A 15,572-nucleotide genomic window follows, 5' to 3' on the forward strand; every position below is an offset into this window, starting at 1 on the left:
GAAAAGGGGTTGAAGAGGTCCTAAGAGACCTTGTAGTTCACCCCCCCCCGCGCCCCCCCCCCCCGATTTCTTGATAAACCCTAGTGGTCAGGTGTTGGAGAAGTCTCAGAGTAATGTAAATGGTATGATCCCATTTTTGTTAATCCCCCCTCCTCACTCATGTATGTGTGTACTGCTTGTGTAAGCATACGTGATGTGGAAACATCTCCCATATTGTGAATAGTAGTTACCTCAGGGGACAAGGGAAAGCTGATTAACTTCCTCTTTATACATCCTTTATTATTTGGCTTGTTTTAAGAAGCATGTTTTACTTTTTTAATTAAAAAATCTAATAAAGTAGAAAATGAATAAATAATAATGATAAAAAAATACCCTCAGGGTACTTTGTTTCAATCTTCCCAGTACCCTGGGTAGTTAAAGCTGAACGTGACGTTTCAGGGGTGGGCTGCCCAGCAGGACTCTGAACTTGCCATAGCCGGAGATGATGTTAACTTTTCTGCAGCGACACTGTGTTGCTGTGGGGGCAGTTTGTGTGTATAGACCATTAACACCTCAGCGTCGTTCTTGCCTCTCTACTACTATTGGCACACTCTGCCTTTGATAATCATTTTGGACCCAGGTCTAGTCCTTTACATTCTCCCTGTTAGATTTCATCTTGTTATTGTGGAAATCAGTGTTCAGCATAGGTTAAGAACTGGCCTTGGATTCAGGCTGCCTGGTTCCAGATCCTAACTACTGCTAACTAGCATGAAAACTTTAGACAGGCAGTGCGTCCTCCCGAGCCTCAGTTTTCTCCTCCGGCAGTAATCATGGATCTGTGAGGTGTCACGGAGACACTGTATGCTAGAACACTCACTAGGCCAGGTGCCTGGTGGCGTGGTGAGAACCTGGTGAATGTTAGCTGTTACTGTTAGTGCGTCAGCCTCAGCTGGTCTCTCCCATCCATCATAATGAGATGGTTTTGGATTAACCATATTTGCACATCCCTCCTGACCCCAGACCATAAATCAGTCTTTCTTCTAAACGATCCTCCTGAGATCCCCAATCAATCTCTGTCTCATTCCACAGGTCCCTTCACCGACGTTGTCACCACCAACCTAAAGCTTGGCAACCCGACAGACCGAAATGTGTGTTTTAAAGTGAAGACCACGGCACCACGTAGGTACTGCGTGAGGCCCAACAGTGGGATCATTGATGCAGGGGCCTCTATTAATGTATCTGGTAAGTTCTGAGAATGAAGGCCAACAGGGTGGGCTAAAAAGGCCCCCTAGAAGTAGTGGGATCTCTTAAAGCTTGTATGTGCAGTATAGCAAAATAATATGGTCGTTTTCTCCCCCACAAGCCCCCGCCCTCTGATTGAAAAGCTCTGTGGGTCCCACTCACCTCTTGTTCTTCCATAATTAAAGTCTCTTTAGTTTAACGCTTACAGCCTTTGTGCCTCAATAGTTAGAGCAAAATTAAAGTGGTAACTTCAGACTTGGCTTCAGAATGAGTTTGTTTTTCACTCCCTTGAAATTAAATCTGCCCTTTGGCAGTAAATAAAAAAGGGCTAAACAAACTTAATTTTCCTTTGTGGGAGAAAGCTAAATGGAGTTATTTTCTTATTTAAGCTAAATGATTTCTGACATTAAGCTCATGTCATTTCCAGTGATTGGTAACTGCACTTTACTGATTGTGAAAGTGTAAGGGAGATGAAGGCTGAGGAAATTGGAATATATTCAAGGGGGCAAGTTCTGTGCATGTCTGATGGGTTTTTTCCCCCTCCTGTCTGAGAGGGCATATATTTTCCAAAGTCCAAATTTTGAAAAGATGCTGGTAGAGTACCCAAATTGAGAATTGGATTTTAGAATTAAGGAGATGTAAGTGATGGGTTTGAGTTTAAATGTATTTTTAGAAATGGAATAAACTTTTAGCTCATTAGAACTTCTGGATCCAACAGTGCTTTTTGTATTTGTGGAGGAGCTGTGGGGGAGTGTGTGTTAATCCTTTAAGTATCAGGAGACTGTCACAGAAGGTTCTGCATCATTAGAAACTACTACTCATTTGAAATGGGTACCTGGCTGGCTTTTTTCATGACAGATTTTGATTGTGATACATTGGGCTATTCATTTGACACCTAAAAGAAAATGACTCACCTCTTTGGAAAGATACAAGGTGTTTCATTATCTGATCATTTCTGCAAACTCTTGTTCCCTACATCCATTGGTCTCTCTCATTATGGTGCGCTCACACCAGCTGTCCCCTTGTGTGTTTGTCCCTGAGGCTGCAAGACCTGATTTGGACTCTCGCATCGGGTTATTATCCAGGAGAAATCAGGAGGGTGGCAGCCAGCATTTACTGAGGGTCTCCTCTGTGCTGGGCCTGCACACATGTCATCATGTAATTTCTGTTATCTGCCCTGTGCAGAATGCACTGTTACCCCCATTGTACTAAGAAGGGGGCCAGTGACAGAGCGAAGGTGTGGACCATCCTGTTTGGCTCTGATGCCCAGATGCTCTGAACTGCAGCATGCTGGTAAAGGAAGGGGCCCAGGGTGTTGGCATTTCGGTGTTCCTTGGATCCAGAGGGTTTCAGTTTTTCCATTGAAATCAAGGGCAGCTGGTATCTTTAATTCCCTTTTTTAAATTGACTTCTTTACCTCTTGATTTCCTTGCCCATGTCAAATTTGAGTAAGGTTGTCAGTAGATGAGACTTGGATGTTTTCACAGTAGACATGGGGCAGCAACATCGTTTTCTGAATAGTCTCAACAGGCTGTTGTACAGTGTAGGTGTGCTTTCCAATATGAAGTATAAACGTGTGTGAGTGTATGTGTATCTCTTTCAGAAAGATTCACCCCTCCCCCATCAGAGGAATGTTTTTTAAAGTAATAACGAACCCTGGGCATTTGTTTTGATTTATGTCTGCCTCCTTAAGGAAGACCAAGATTTTGTGGTTGTGGCCTTCCTTTTGCAGATAAGAAGGTAAGGTTCAGAGAGTGGGCGTGAATACCTACAGGCACATGGGTGATTAGTGGCCGAGCTAGTATTTGAAGCCAGGTGTCTGTCCTGATCTAGTGGCTCTTTGGTGACACTGAACTGCCTCAACAGTGTTAGGGGATGGCCCCACTTACAAATGAATGTAAAACAAAATACCTTGGCTCTCAAAATGTCATGTACTTGGGGAAAAAAGCCACTGAATAACAAAATGTCCATGTGTCTGCAGACCTTCCTCCTAATGAGACAAGATTATGTTTACACATGAGAAAGGCCTCCTTTGTTTTTATTTGGTGTGTATCGGTCTCAGTGCTTGGGGTGCACCTGGGTAAAGCCAGATTTTGTTGCATTTTCGGGACAGCCTCATCAGCCGGCAGAGACCAGCCTCCACTTGCTGGAGTTTTCCGTGCTGAGGGGCCGCTGTATCATTTATTAGACGTTCATGTCTTGGGGTAAAAGCACTGCGCTTTTCCAAGGGTCCTGTTAAAACGCAGCCACGTGATGGCATCTGGGTGAGGACATGGGGTTCCCGGGTTCCTGCGGGTGAGAGAGACTGTCCTCAGGAGAAGGAGGCGCCCGGCGGCCGGGCAGCGCAGAGGGCTCGGAGGCCGGCCTTCCCTTCCCGCGCGCACGAGCGCGCGGCTGAGCTGGGCTGCACCCGCTCTACTCAGAGGGCGTTAGAGCTGGGCTTCGGAAACCTGAACCGGGAAGCCCAACCCTGCTGTTTAGCCTGTCGGCTGACCTGTGCCAATACTCTAACCACCCTAGGTTCCAGTTTCCTCATTTGTGAGGTGGAGAGAATGGTATCCGCCTCACAGAGTATTTACCAATGCTGAAGGATTTTAACGGGAAGCGTGGTACGAGAGTGGGATTGCATTTTTCTTCCACTAGCTTTGACAAAAACTGGCTAGTTTCTGTTGAAGGTGGGTCGTACATATTTGAATTGCCTTTTTAGAAATAAATCAATCCTATACATTTTACTAATTTATGAAATTTTTCTAATTTAAGAAGACATTTTTGTTTTTCTTCTTTCTATAATATGCATTTGTTTTATAGTGAAAAGTCACTAGTAAATTTTCAAATACAATCTATGAAAAGGAGGTCATCAAATCAACTGAAAATACTACCAGCATTGCCCTGTCTACCACACAGAATGTCACAGCATACCTGAAAAGGACATGACTAGTACATTATTTTTTTCCCATCTCTGAAAACCCTTGGGATGTGCTAGCTGACAGGAAAGGTTATAAATCATTCTTTGAGAGAGGGGGGCAAGGAGGAAGGGAAAGAGGAGGAGGGGGATGGTATCCACCCATGGAGCTGGCAACACAGACTGAGGTCTGAGGGCACACAGATCAGGGTTTTGATGGGGGATTGAGACTTTCTAGCTGTCAGATGTCTTTCAGACACACCCTGTGAAACTCTTCTCAGCTGTCAGCTTAATCTGATATTCGCAGGACCTTACATTATGCATCAAAAGTCCAGACGCTGACCTGTCATGTCTTTTCTTCAGAAGATGGCACATCACTCATTGGGTCCTTAAAAAAAAAATAAAATAAAAACAACTCTTGTATAAACTCAGGTGGTAAAGTTGCAGTTGGAAACAGGTATAACCTAAACTTCTTGTGTCGGTAGGTGAAAACATGTGGACTTTGCAAAGGAGTGTTTGGGGATCCGGTCACTCGGGTCTCTGACTCCTTTTCTTTGTCCTTTAGATAGGTGCTCCTTGCATCTCTTTCTGACAGCCCCTTCTGGGATCTGTGCCTGTTGGATGAGGCAGGCAGTAGGTGGGAGGGTGCTGGGTGCTTTGTGTTTGCATTAATTGGCCCAGAATGCCATGGTTTTGGCCCCTTGCCCCTTGATACGCACCATCTGCTAGAGACGGTTTTGAATTATTCAAATCTGGACCTCAGCAAAATAGGCACACTTAAATGGAGATTGGAGAAGAGGAGATTGGATTTTTTCCTCTAGAGATTTTAAATGCAAGGAAAATAGAACTTTTTGAATTAATGAATTGTTTGAAGCAGTGGGGGGTCTCCATTTGTTCTAGCTTTACAAAATTAAATCTGTTTTCTGAACTGTCTGGTGGGAAAATATTTTTAAGGTAGATAATTTCTGAAAATGTCTGTGGTAAGCTGTTAGTGGTTGTGGATTTTTTTGTTTTAATACTGCAGTTTAATAATGAGGGGGTTTTCCATTAATATTCCAAACCATGTTTGCCAGCGGATACAGCAGGTGAAGTGGTAGAATTATGGGCCCATCAAAAATACTTACGCTTCCTGTAATATGATATTAAGTTTAATATTTTTATAGCCTTCACTGAATTCTAATTTCACTAAAGTAGCAAGCACGCTTCCATTTGCGGTTCAATTATGCATATTGGTTGCCTTTGTACCAAGGAAATTAGAAATGCAAAATATCTGTTTGGTGGGGGGGGGCATTGGAAAGAGTCATTAAAGATACCAATATTTAGGCACAGATACACTTTACTAAGTGTACCCTGGGAATTGAAGATGAATTAAAGACAAACCAACACAAATCTTCTAGTGTCTGAATCGGTGTTTTAAATTAAAATTCAGAGAATTAGGGAGCAGTGTTTTTATTCCTGACATATAGCCCTTTTCAGCACTTATTTCAGTCACCTTTAAAGCGTAAAGTTCTCCCAGTAAAAGCCCGAGGACAGAGAATGAATATCAGCAGCTCTTCTTGGATGGGAACGTTGGTCAAGTAACGTGAATCGGGTAGCGCTGCAATTGACAATTAATCCTTTTAAGATTTTGCTGACTCAGTTTAAAGGAGCTGCTTGCTTGCCCTGGACCAGCCAACCTTGGGTTGCAGCTTTTAGGTGATTAGCGTCCTGAGTATAAGTGCCCTGCCCTTAGAGAAAGAAGTCAGGGATTCATCCGTCAAGTGCTGACAGTGGGAGCTCAATTTGGAGGTTTTGGCATCTGAACAGCCACATTCTTCTTCGATTGATCGTTTGCTTTGGAAGTGTCTGATAAACAGAACCTTTTCATAAGTGGTTTTCACGAACCAGCTTTATGACTCTCAGATAAGAACAACTCACATTCATACTTAAAAGATGTCTTTAATCTTTTTCACCAGATGAGATTCTGGTTTTTAAAAAAAGGGGGAAATTACCAACAGTAATTAAGCTTAATCGTGCTTTTAAAGTTTACTGTAGGGACTTCCCTTGGTGGCGCAGTGGTTGGGAGGCTGCCTGCCAGTGCGGGGGACCCGGTTTCGAGGCCTGGTCCGGGGGGATCCCACATGCCGCGGAGCCGCTGGGCCCGTGCACCACAGCTACTGAAGCCCGTGCGCCGTAACTGCTGAGGCCCGCGCACCTGGAGCCCATGCTCCGCGGCAGGGGAGGCCACTGCAGTGGGAGGCCCACGCACCACAATGGGGGGTACCCCCCCGCTCGCCACAACTTGAGGGGGCCCGCGTGCAGCAACGAAGACCCAACACAGCCAAAACTAAATAAGTAAACAAATTTATAAAAAAAAAAGTTTACTGTAATATTGAAGTTTCTTAAGGAGAATCCTGTGTTTCACTTTTTATGAGTGTAACACAATTTCCTTATTTTTTACATTTTTCAAAGATCATGATCAAGAGGACTTTATCCAAGTACATTCAGTACAGCTCACTTAGCTGAAGTACATTCAGTACAGCTCACTACAGCGTGGCCGAGGAGCAAAAACCAGGCGTGGCTTCGGAGCAGCCAAAAGTAATGTTCCTTTCACTGGTTACAGCACCTTTTGCACATTCTACACTTAGGCTCCCTAGTCTTGACTCTCCTGTTTATACTCTTACCTTAGACTCTCTGTTAACCCTGTTCTGATGTCCAGCCCATCACAGGCCAGAGTGAAGGGCAAGGGCTGCGAGCGGTGGCCACAGTGAAGGCCTGGACAGGAACACCGCAGAGAACAAGTACGGGAAGGTAACAGCAGGGATCTGGGATTGCCTGAGCCTCAGGGCACACCGTTCTCCCTTGCAGTGGGTCAGTCCCGAGAGACCTTGCTTGTGGGTCATATTAAGGTGGCATGTAATGGATGTTGATAATCAGAACACGAGAGTACTCAGGAACGGCTGTGTGGTATTCCAGTATAAAGTGTTAATGGAGATAGGAAAGTGTGTTGGAGCTTTGAAAAAAGATGTGCATTTTAAAAGATATTTATAAAAAAGAGTGAGTCAGCCATGTTCTTTGGCCAGTGACTGTATATTGCACACCTCATTTTCCAGTGATACTGGGGTACATTTGCCCTGTAAACTCTGCACAGATAAATCAATAAGACTCTGAGGGGTTTGTTATCTAAGATGGGCTGTACTGAACTGGAAACTCCTGTAGAGAGCACAAAGACAATTCAGTGTCAACCAATTTATAAATAGATAAAATTAATTATTTACCCTCTAGACTCTTAGTTCCATCCATGGGTCCCTGAATAGACAGAGGTCCAGGAAAGTAGTCATGTTTCCAACATTTTGAGCATCCTGAAGGAAATAATGAATTTACCCACGATAAGGGCACCCAGTCTCACTAAAATGTCCGCTTTGCTTTAGGCTAGAGCTCTGTCACCTCATTGTGGAAGACTGCTTATCATAAGCTGATGACAGAGTGCTGGTGTGTCTCGGATTAGCTTCAGAAAAGGGGAGCAGTGGCTTCATTGTGACACTGTAAATGCAGTTTAGCAGAGAGCAGCCTTTCGACAGAGGCATGAAAGCAAAGACAGAGGGCGAGAGCACAGTGGTGATGAGAGGATTGGAGACCACTGTCTTAAACCACGAGATGAAGAGTGAGTGGCTCTGGGAAGTGGGGCAGAAGAGGAGACAGCTGGTTGAGGATTAAAGAGGGTTTCCTCTCTCTGTGCTGCCCAGGGAGATTTCTGGGGGGAGCATGATTCCAGAGGGCTTTTAACGTTGGAAGGGAAGAGGGGGCATACTCCTCAGCCAGTGGGAAGCCGCAGGTTAGTTCCCAGAATGTGAGGTAGCAAAGCGTGAAGTCCTGGTCTCAGCTTAATTGGGAAGAAGAGGCGAACATGTGGGGAGAACTCTGTATCAGTAGTGTCCGCTGATAGAATAAGATCCCCAGTAAGATGAGAGTGTGAAATAGCGTTCCAGTAGGAGCTGCGGCGTGAGGAGGTGTCGTGCAGCACGTGTTCTCCAGGTAGGGTGCCTGGACCGGCGGCAGCAGCTGGGAACAGGTTAGAAATACGTGTTCTCAGCCCCACCTGTGGAATCAGAAACTGGAGGTGGGACCCTGCCACCTGTGTTTTGACAAGCACTCCAGGTGGGTCTGATGCACGCTGAAGCTGGAGACCCCCTCATGACAGAGTCAGACTGGTGGCAGGTTCGGAGTCAGATGAAGCCTGGGGAGGTGTGACATACTGAGATGTGAGTAGGGCAGGGGGACCGAGAGGGATGTGCCAGCCTCCTAGGCCCAACATGATAAGAGGAGACTTGGGTAACGACAGGAGAATACCTGCGTGCGGGGGTGTGGCCAGCACCATATGCACACCTGTTGGACCAGCAGGGAAGCCTGTTGTTGGATCATATCAGTAAACTGAGAGAGCCAGACTGTGGACTTGAATTGATTGTTTTTTACTTGGGAAATAGGCTTTTTTTTTGTAGCAGGTTTTTGGTCCGAGGAATTTCGTGATGGTGAGTAGGGTGTTTAGGGGGAGATTAAATTTGTAGCGTTTTAGGGCTCTGCAGGGCAGCTTGTCTGAGAGAGAGACCGGGAGGAGGCGGGGAGATCTAGCTGGAGAGGCTTAGGTGTTGGGGGGTGGGGCTGAGCTGAGGTTGTGGTCATGTGAACAAGGAGAGGGACATTTTCAAGATAAAATTCTGAGATTAAAAAAATAATAAAGCGTGTGTCGAGGTGCTTGTTAGACTTTTATTCATTTGCTCTGTTGCCATTATTATGATGCAGGTGAAAATGATCTGTGACCTGCTCAGGTTCTCATAAGAAGCTTTTATGCTGCATTTAATCAAGTCATTTCTCTGAGCCGTGTGTGTGTGTGTGTGTGTGTGTGTGTGTGTGTGTGTGTGTGTGTGTTAAGCGGCATATATTCTGCATTTCTTCTGAAGAAAGTCTGATCTTATTGATCTAGTGTTTTATGACCATGAAGGCCCATGAAGGCCAACGCGGCCTTTTCCACCTACTGCTCTAGGTGGAAGGAGAGTTGCTGCAGAAGTTCACCAGCAGCCACCATTTTCACTCAGCTTAAAGTTTTCACCTTGCCAGTCTCACCAGTGCATCGGGCATCTGCGTTTCAGTTTCATGAGTCCCAGCCTTTGCAGAAGGGGTATTTGACCTGCCGCCTCTGCTGTCTCCAGTGCTCCTGTAAGGTGATTTGCTACCACCAGTACCCACTTCTTTATGTGCCTACATTCTTGTTGAGCCTCGAGGTCTAAATGTCAGTTACATCCTCTTGAGGGTCTTCTAGCTCTGCACTGTGGCGACTTGGCAGGCAGCCTGCTCTAGGCCTGGAGTTGGACTGATGCCACCTTCAAGGTCCGAGGGTGGCAGGGGGGTCTCAGACAGCGCCCTTCTCCAGAGGTGGAGCAAGAGGTTGCAGGGTGGTTTGGTTAGCAGAGCACAGGGAACCCCAGTCCCCTCCCTGTAAGGGACACGTGCGTGTGCACGTGTGCTTCTGTCTCCTCCCGAGGCCTGGGTACATACGGGACTCAAGACTTGGTTTGTGTGAGGTTGCTTTCTGTTTCAAACTGCACATTCTCCCAAGAAGGGGACTACACAAAGCCACCAGTGCCTTCACTTGAATTATTAACAAGAGCATTTTCCTCCTGGAGGGGCCTGCGAGGCAGCTTGATGTAGAATAACGGTGGTCAGACCTTTTGGTCTCAGGGCCCCTTTACACTCTTAGAAATCAAAGACCAAAAGAGCTTTCTTTGATTTGTGGGTTGTATCAATATTTATCGTATTGCAAATTAAACTGAGAAATTTAAAAAGTATTCTTTAATAACAACTTTAATAAATACAGTTATATGCAAACAGTAACATTTTTAGCGGAAAATAACTTTTCAAAAAAATTATGGCTTTATTCAATATGTTTTGCAAATCTCCTTGATTTCTGGCTAAATAGAAGACAGGCTGGATTCTCTCAATTGCTTTTGCATTTCAGTCTGTTATCATGTGTTGTTTTGGTGAATATATATGAAGTAAAACCACCTTTACCACAGATATGTACTGGAAAAGGAAAGGGTATTTTTAATAGCCTTTTCAGATAATTATAGACATTATTCTTTGATACTATACCAAAACTTGACAAGTGACACTTGCTTAAAGTTTAATACAGTGTAGAATCTGACACCCTGTCAGTGAACCGTTTGAACTTTGTTTCACTAAAATGCATTGGTTTCTCTTACACTTGATGGCTTTGGTAATATTATGCTAGCTGAGTTATACAGATCTTCCAACTGTTGACATCTCATTATACAGTATCAAAAAAGTACATTCGTTACTATTCCCACTGATCTCGTTGGAAAAGTCCTTAAATCTTCAGGAAACTGTGAAGCTCTTGGTGGCAGAAGGAGGTTTTCCAATGTTCTAACTTTTGTTTGAATGCCTGGTTTTTGTCACCGGCAACAACTGTAAGTTGTTTTCCTTAAAGTGACAGGCTCACTTCATTCATTTTTCAGGAAAGTATCTGCTGTATACCCAGGTGTGAATAACCATAGTTTTTCTGTCGGTTGTTCTTTCAAGTAAAAGGTTCCATGAGAAAGCGTCCAGTTGAGCTCACAACCCAAACAGTTGCACAGGTGCTTTTCCCAAGGCAGCAGAAATGCTTGATGTGTACTTGTCATTTCATTGTACAGAGTGCTAAGATGCATTGTCAAGGGTTGGAATTTAGTAAAGTCTGCACTCAGGCACTAGCAGTTTCACCCACCGTTGCTTTTGTGCCGATCATCACTTCGAATGTCAGGGCAGTGGAAAAAGCATGTAACATGTAACGTCTTGGTATTATGAGCAGTTTTGATTTTATGGACCGCCTGAGGGGTGGGTCTCGGGGTCTGGGAGTAACACTTCGAGAACCTGTGGTGTGGAAGTTGGACTGTGGACACAAAGCCAATGTGGAGCTCTGGTTCCATCAGTTAATACGCTGTCCATGGGACCCGACGGAGGCCACTTAGCCTTTCCAAGCCCTGTCTTCTCATCTAGAACATAAAGACATGGCCATCTTTATGATTGTTGTGAGGACTGATGGGAGAACTAAGGAAAATATTCCTTCTTTGGTGCCTAGTCTGTACTAGGCCCTAGTAAAAGTTATTTTCCTTTTTTGGGACATTGCGAAGGCATTGGGGATGGGAGTGTGGGGCGAGGTAGAGAGAAAAAGGAAGGGTCAGTTTGCTTTAGAACGTGCCTGCAACCCAAGCCCTTCTTTCTGGCTTATACCTCCTGGAGGAAGGGGGCGAAGAGTGGAAAGGGAACAGCAGGCCTTCCTGGGGCTCTTTATGTGGGGTTGTCTTAGGGTCTCTGGACCCATCCATTCTCTGTGTGTGATCCAGTGTCACTGGAGCTAAAGAGCCAACTTCTCTGAAAATTAACCGTGTCTTCTGATTGTTCTCATCTCCTGGGCATTGGGCTCGTTACAGATAAGACGGAGGGGGGTGTTTGTATTTCTCTTCCTCATCATGGGTGGTTCTGTAAGATACGTGATGGTGGGTCTGCGGTGCGTGCAGGATGTGACCCCGTCGCGAATTGGAGTGTCCATTGTGGCTGAAGGGGTGCTGACTGCACGTGGCTCCTGGTCGAAGTTTTGCTGCTTCCCAGCACAGTGACCTTGAGCAGGTCCCTTCACTTTGTCGAGTCCCTTCACTTTGTTGAGTCCCTTCACGATTCCTTTATAAGCTAGGGCTTAGGGTAGGTGCCCTGTATCTGCTGCAGGGGGCGGTTGATTGTGAGGCTTTAAGCACCTGGGAAGTTCTAAGTGGTGTTCAAGGGCAAGAGAACACTGACGAGTGCCCAGCAGCAGAGGTGCTGGTGGAGAAGGACAGGACCTGCACTGTCAGAGGACAGAGAGCCAGCCCCTCGTGGTGGCCACGAGCATTGGCTTTCCAGTCAGACCACCTGCGTTGGGGTGTCCACTCCTCCACGGTGTGACCTTGGGCAGGTTAGCCAACCTTTCTGCACTTCAGTTTTTTCATCTGAAAAACAGCCATCAAAATAACTTCCACAACATTACCTGCCTTTGAGGTAAGGATAAAGCTGAAGTGCAGAGCTGAGCTTCTGGCCCAAGGGAGACGCTCAGTCCCGGGGAGCTCTTATCAAGGTCAGGGCTACAGCGGGCTTTTCCTGTGTATGGAAAAGTTAGTTTTCAGGGAACTTAGTGAGATGTGTGGTTTAGTCAAAGGCTTGTAGCAAAACCTGTATTTGAAAGCAGCTGTCATTTAATGGGGTAGGGTGGTAGGTCCTAGGGCAGCCATTCAGAACGGGACGGCACCTCGCTCAGCGCAGTGGGTGTGCTCAGTCAAGGGAGCCCTTATGTGAGACTCCCCTAGGTGCTTAGGGAGAAAAAGGGTGTAAGCTGGTAGTGCTTCTCCATGCCCTGAGGGTGCTGGTTCTGAAAATTCTCTAACATTCTTGGCAAAATTGCATTTGAAGCATTACTTTGATGACCTTGACGTGGGAAATAGGAGAGAAGCTAAAACAGTTCCTTAGATGTCTTGGATTACTCTGTTTTAGTTCCTGAAGAGATCATTTGCATGTGGCTTCTTGAGCAAAACAGGCACAGGTGTTTCTACCTGGTTGACCTGGATGTAAGGCCCGTAGCAGATGTTTGGTCAGGTGTGCCCTCGCGGCAGATCAGTGGGCTGGGAATCAGAAGGCCTGGGTCCTGAGCCCCAGTCCTGGCTCTGCCACTACCTGCAGGTGGACCTTGGGGAAGCCCCTTCAGTTTCCTGGACCTCAGGTTTGAGACCTGGTCATCCTGACCTGCTCGCTTCACCTGGGGCTTCTGAAGGCTCAGATAGAGAGTTCTGGTAAACTGCTTTACAACCAAACTACAAGTAATTAACGTAACAAATGGCTGCTGGTAACCAAGCTCTGACCCTCCTAATGAAATATTTTCTTTCTCAGTGATGTTACAGCCTTTCGATTATGATCCCAATGAGAAAAGTAAACACAAGTTTATGGTTCAGTCTATGTTTGCTCCAACTGACACTTCTGATATGGAAGCAGTAGTAAGTACTGAATGCTTCTTATTTTTTTCAGTAATTAAAAGAAATGATTAGGTGCAGAATTGTGGGTGCATGCATTTCAAAATGTGTCAAAATTGATTTTAAAGGGGAATGGTGCCTTCAAGGAGGTTTGTGCTTTGACTGCCTTTATGGTTTTTCTAAAACTTTGATTTTAACATTTCATGTAACTTTTTAGAACACTCTTCTTTTCTGACTTTTATATCTGGTTGCCTTCAGCAGCTCCTTCTTCCGGTGGATTGTGTCTTGAATGGTCTGGGGATTCTCTCCCTTCACCCCCCTCCCATTCCCCCCACAGAAAAGGACAGTTTTCACTATAGAGAACCTTCCTACCACATCTTCCCCATCTTCCAGAACCCAGAGGGATGGGAGAGAGTTGAATACTAAATATTCTTCAACCCTTTAGGCATTTTTTTTTTTCATGCTTGGTTCTGGTAAGCATGATTCTGGGTTTTTTGTTGTTGTTTTTTTTTTCCCTAAGTTTCCTTCATTTTTTTTTCCCCCCTGCTTAAATACATGTTTAACTCTGTCTCTTAATTTTGGTAAAAATAAGATGACTTCATTTTCATAAAATAAATAATTGATATATTACAGTTGGCCCTTCATTTCTGTGGGTTCTGCATCTGTGGATATGGGCCAGCGGTCCTAGCATTTTATGTGAGGGACTTGAGATTTTGGTAGCCGTGGGGGCGGGGCCCTGCAATCAATCCCTCATGTTGATTTTTCTAGAAGAAGATTATAATGGCAGTTCTTCCCCAAGGTTTCCCTTGAATAAATCAGCAGGCATCCTGGTGCTGTGAGTGTGTATCACAATATACGGATAAACCTTAAAAAAATCCACAGCACCAGTGAGGACAGACGGTGTAGCCCTCACAGTTTGGGAAAGAAGGGCAGGACTGCCGCAGCGTTTTCACCGCTTTGCAGTTCGCCAACTGAAACTAAGAGACTGAAGGCATCCGAGGAATGGCTGCCGATTTGAGTTAGCTGGGACGCACACTGTACCGCTGCTTCTCTTTCACAGTTGACACTAGGTGCTGTTTCCACGCACAGCCCACCTTCGTGTCCCCGTGCCGCCACACAGCTGCTGCTTTTCATCTCGGAAAAGCATAACCGACCACCTTCACGCATGTTTAACTTCTGGGTAGGAAATGAAGGGTAAGCTAGATATTTGGGGGTTTCAGAGAGATCAGGGAGAGTAGGCTTCCTTTAAGATTCCTTCGAAGAGGAATGACTGTTGAGACATTCACTACTTTTATTTCCTGGAACATGATGTGTCACTTCATGTTACTTTGTGTGATCAAGGAAATGTATGGCAAATGCAGAATGTGGAATATCCAAGAATATATTCTGTTTGGCTTCTGCTGCATGGCTTGATGAGAAGAGCATGGGCTTGGGTGCCTTGGGTGTGAAGCTGAGTTCTGCCTCTTACTAACATTGTGGCCTTGGGCGATGTTCATTAACTCTCTTGAGGGTTTGGTCACGTGTAAAATGGGGATGAAAACCTAGCTCACGTGGCTGTGGTGGGATTAAATGTGCTGTGTATGTAGAACTTGGCATAGTGTCTGGCATCTGGCAGCTGTCTGAGCACTCTTACAGGCCAGGCACTCTATGTACAATAAAGGTGAATTTTGCTTCCATGATAACTTTTATAACAGTTAAAATTTTTTTATATGAAATGTACATTGTTGGAAATTTTGGAAATATATACAAATGAGCAAAAATAAAACTAAGGGACCTGTAATTTGTTTATACTAAACCCAACCACTGTTAATGAGAGCCTTGTGCTTTTTCTTTACTTTAAAATATTTTTCTTTATATTGTGATGTACAGAAAGTTGAAAAAATAGTAGCGCCTACTCATCTAACCTTTACTAAGATGCACCGTTTAACATTTTGCCACGTTTGCTTCGTTGCTGTCATAAACTTCCTTTTTTGCTGAACTGCTTGACTGTAAGACACAGACTTCATGACCCTTCACCACCTAACTGCTTCAGACAAGGCCAGTCTCTTACATAGCCACAGTCCCATTGTCACAGCTAAGAAGCTTGACATTAATTCAGTAATGTTTGACAGAGAAACCCATACCCGTAGTCACCATTTTCCAGTTGTTCCAAAAATGGCCTTTAGTTTTTCTTCTCCTAGAGCACCCTCACCCTTTTTACAGTCCAGGCCAGTTGACTTGCAGAATGTCCCACATTCTGGATTTGTCCAATTATTTCCTCATGATTAAATTCAGGTTAAATGTTTTTGTTTTCTTTTTTTTTTATTTTGGCAAGAATATTCCCTAGGTGGTGTCATGTGTGATGCATCATATCAGAAGGCATTTAATGCCGTGTTGTCCCTCTTTCGGTGACACTAAGTTTGATTACTTGGTTAACATGGTGC

General features: G+C 44.9%; 1 protein-coding gene across 3 annotated transcripts in view; it reads left to right on the top strand.

The window, feature by feature from the left end:
- VAPB (VAMP associated protein B and C) overlaps positions 1 to 15,572 on the top strand; it is a 61,517-nt gene that overhangs the window by 25,074 nt on the left and 20,871 nt on the right. For 2 of the 3 annotated variants that reach the window (XM_022597450.2, XM_089897107.1), the window contains exons 2-3: positions 1,069 to 1,221; positions 13,070 to 13,173. In XM_022597450.2, the coding sequence (XP_022453158.1) occupies positions 1,069 to 1,221; positions 13,070 to 13,173 (257 nt within the window). The remainder of the gene's footprint in view (positions 1 to 1,068; positions 1,222 to 13,069; positions 13,174 to 15,572) is intronic. The other variant, XM_022597451.2, reaches the window with a different exon arrangement.

The sequence above is a fragment of the Delphinapterus leucas genome, chromosome 15, assembly GCF_059928025.1.
Source record: "Delphinapterus leucas isolate spDelLeu-1000000601 "Yukka" chromosome 15, BTC_Dleu_Yukka2, whole genome shotgun sequence".
Classification (NCBI taxonomy): Eukaryota; Metazoa; Chordata; class Mammalia; order Artiodactyla; family Monodontidae; genus Delphinapterus; species Delphinapterus leucas.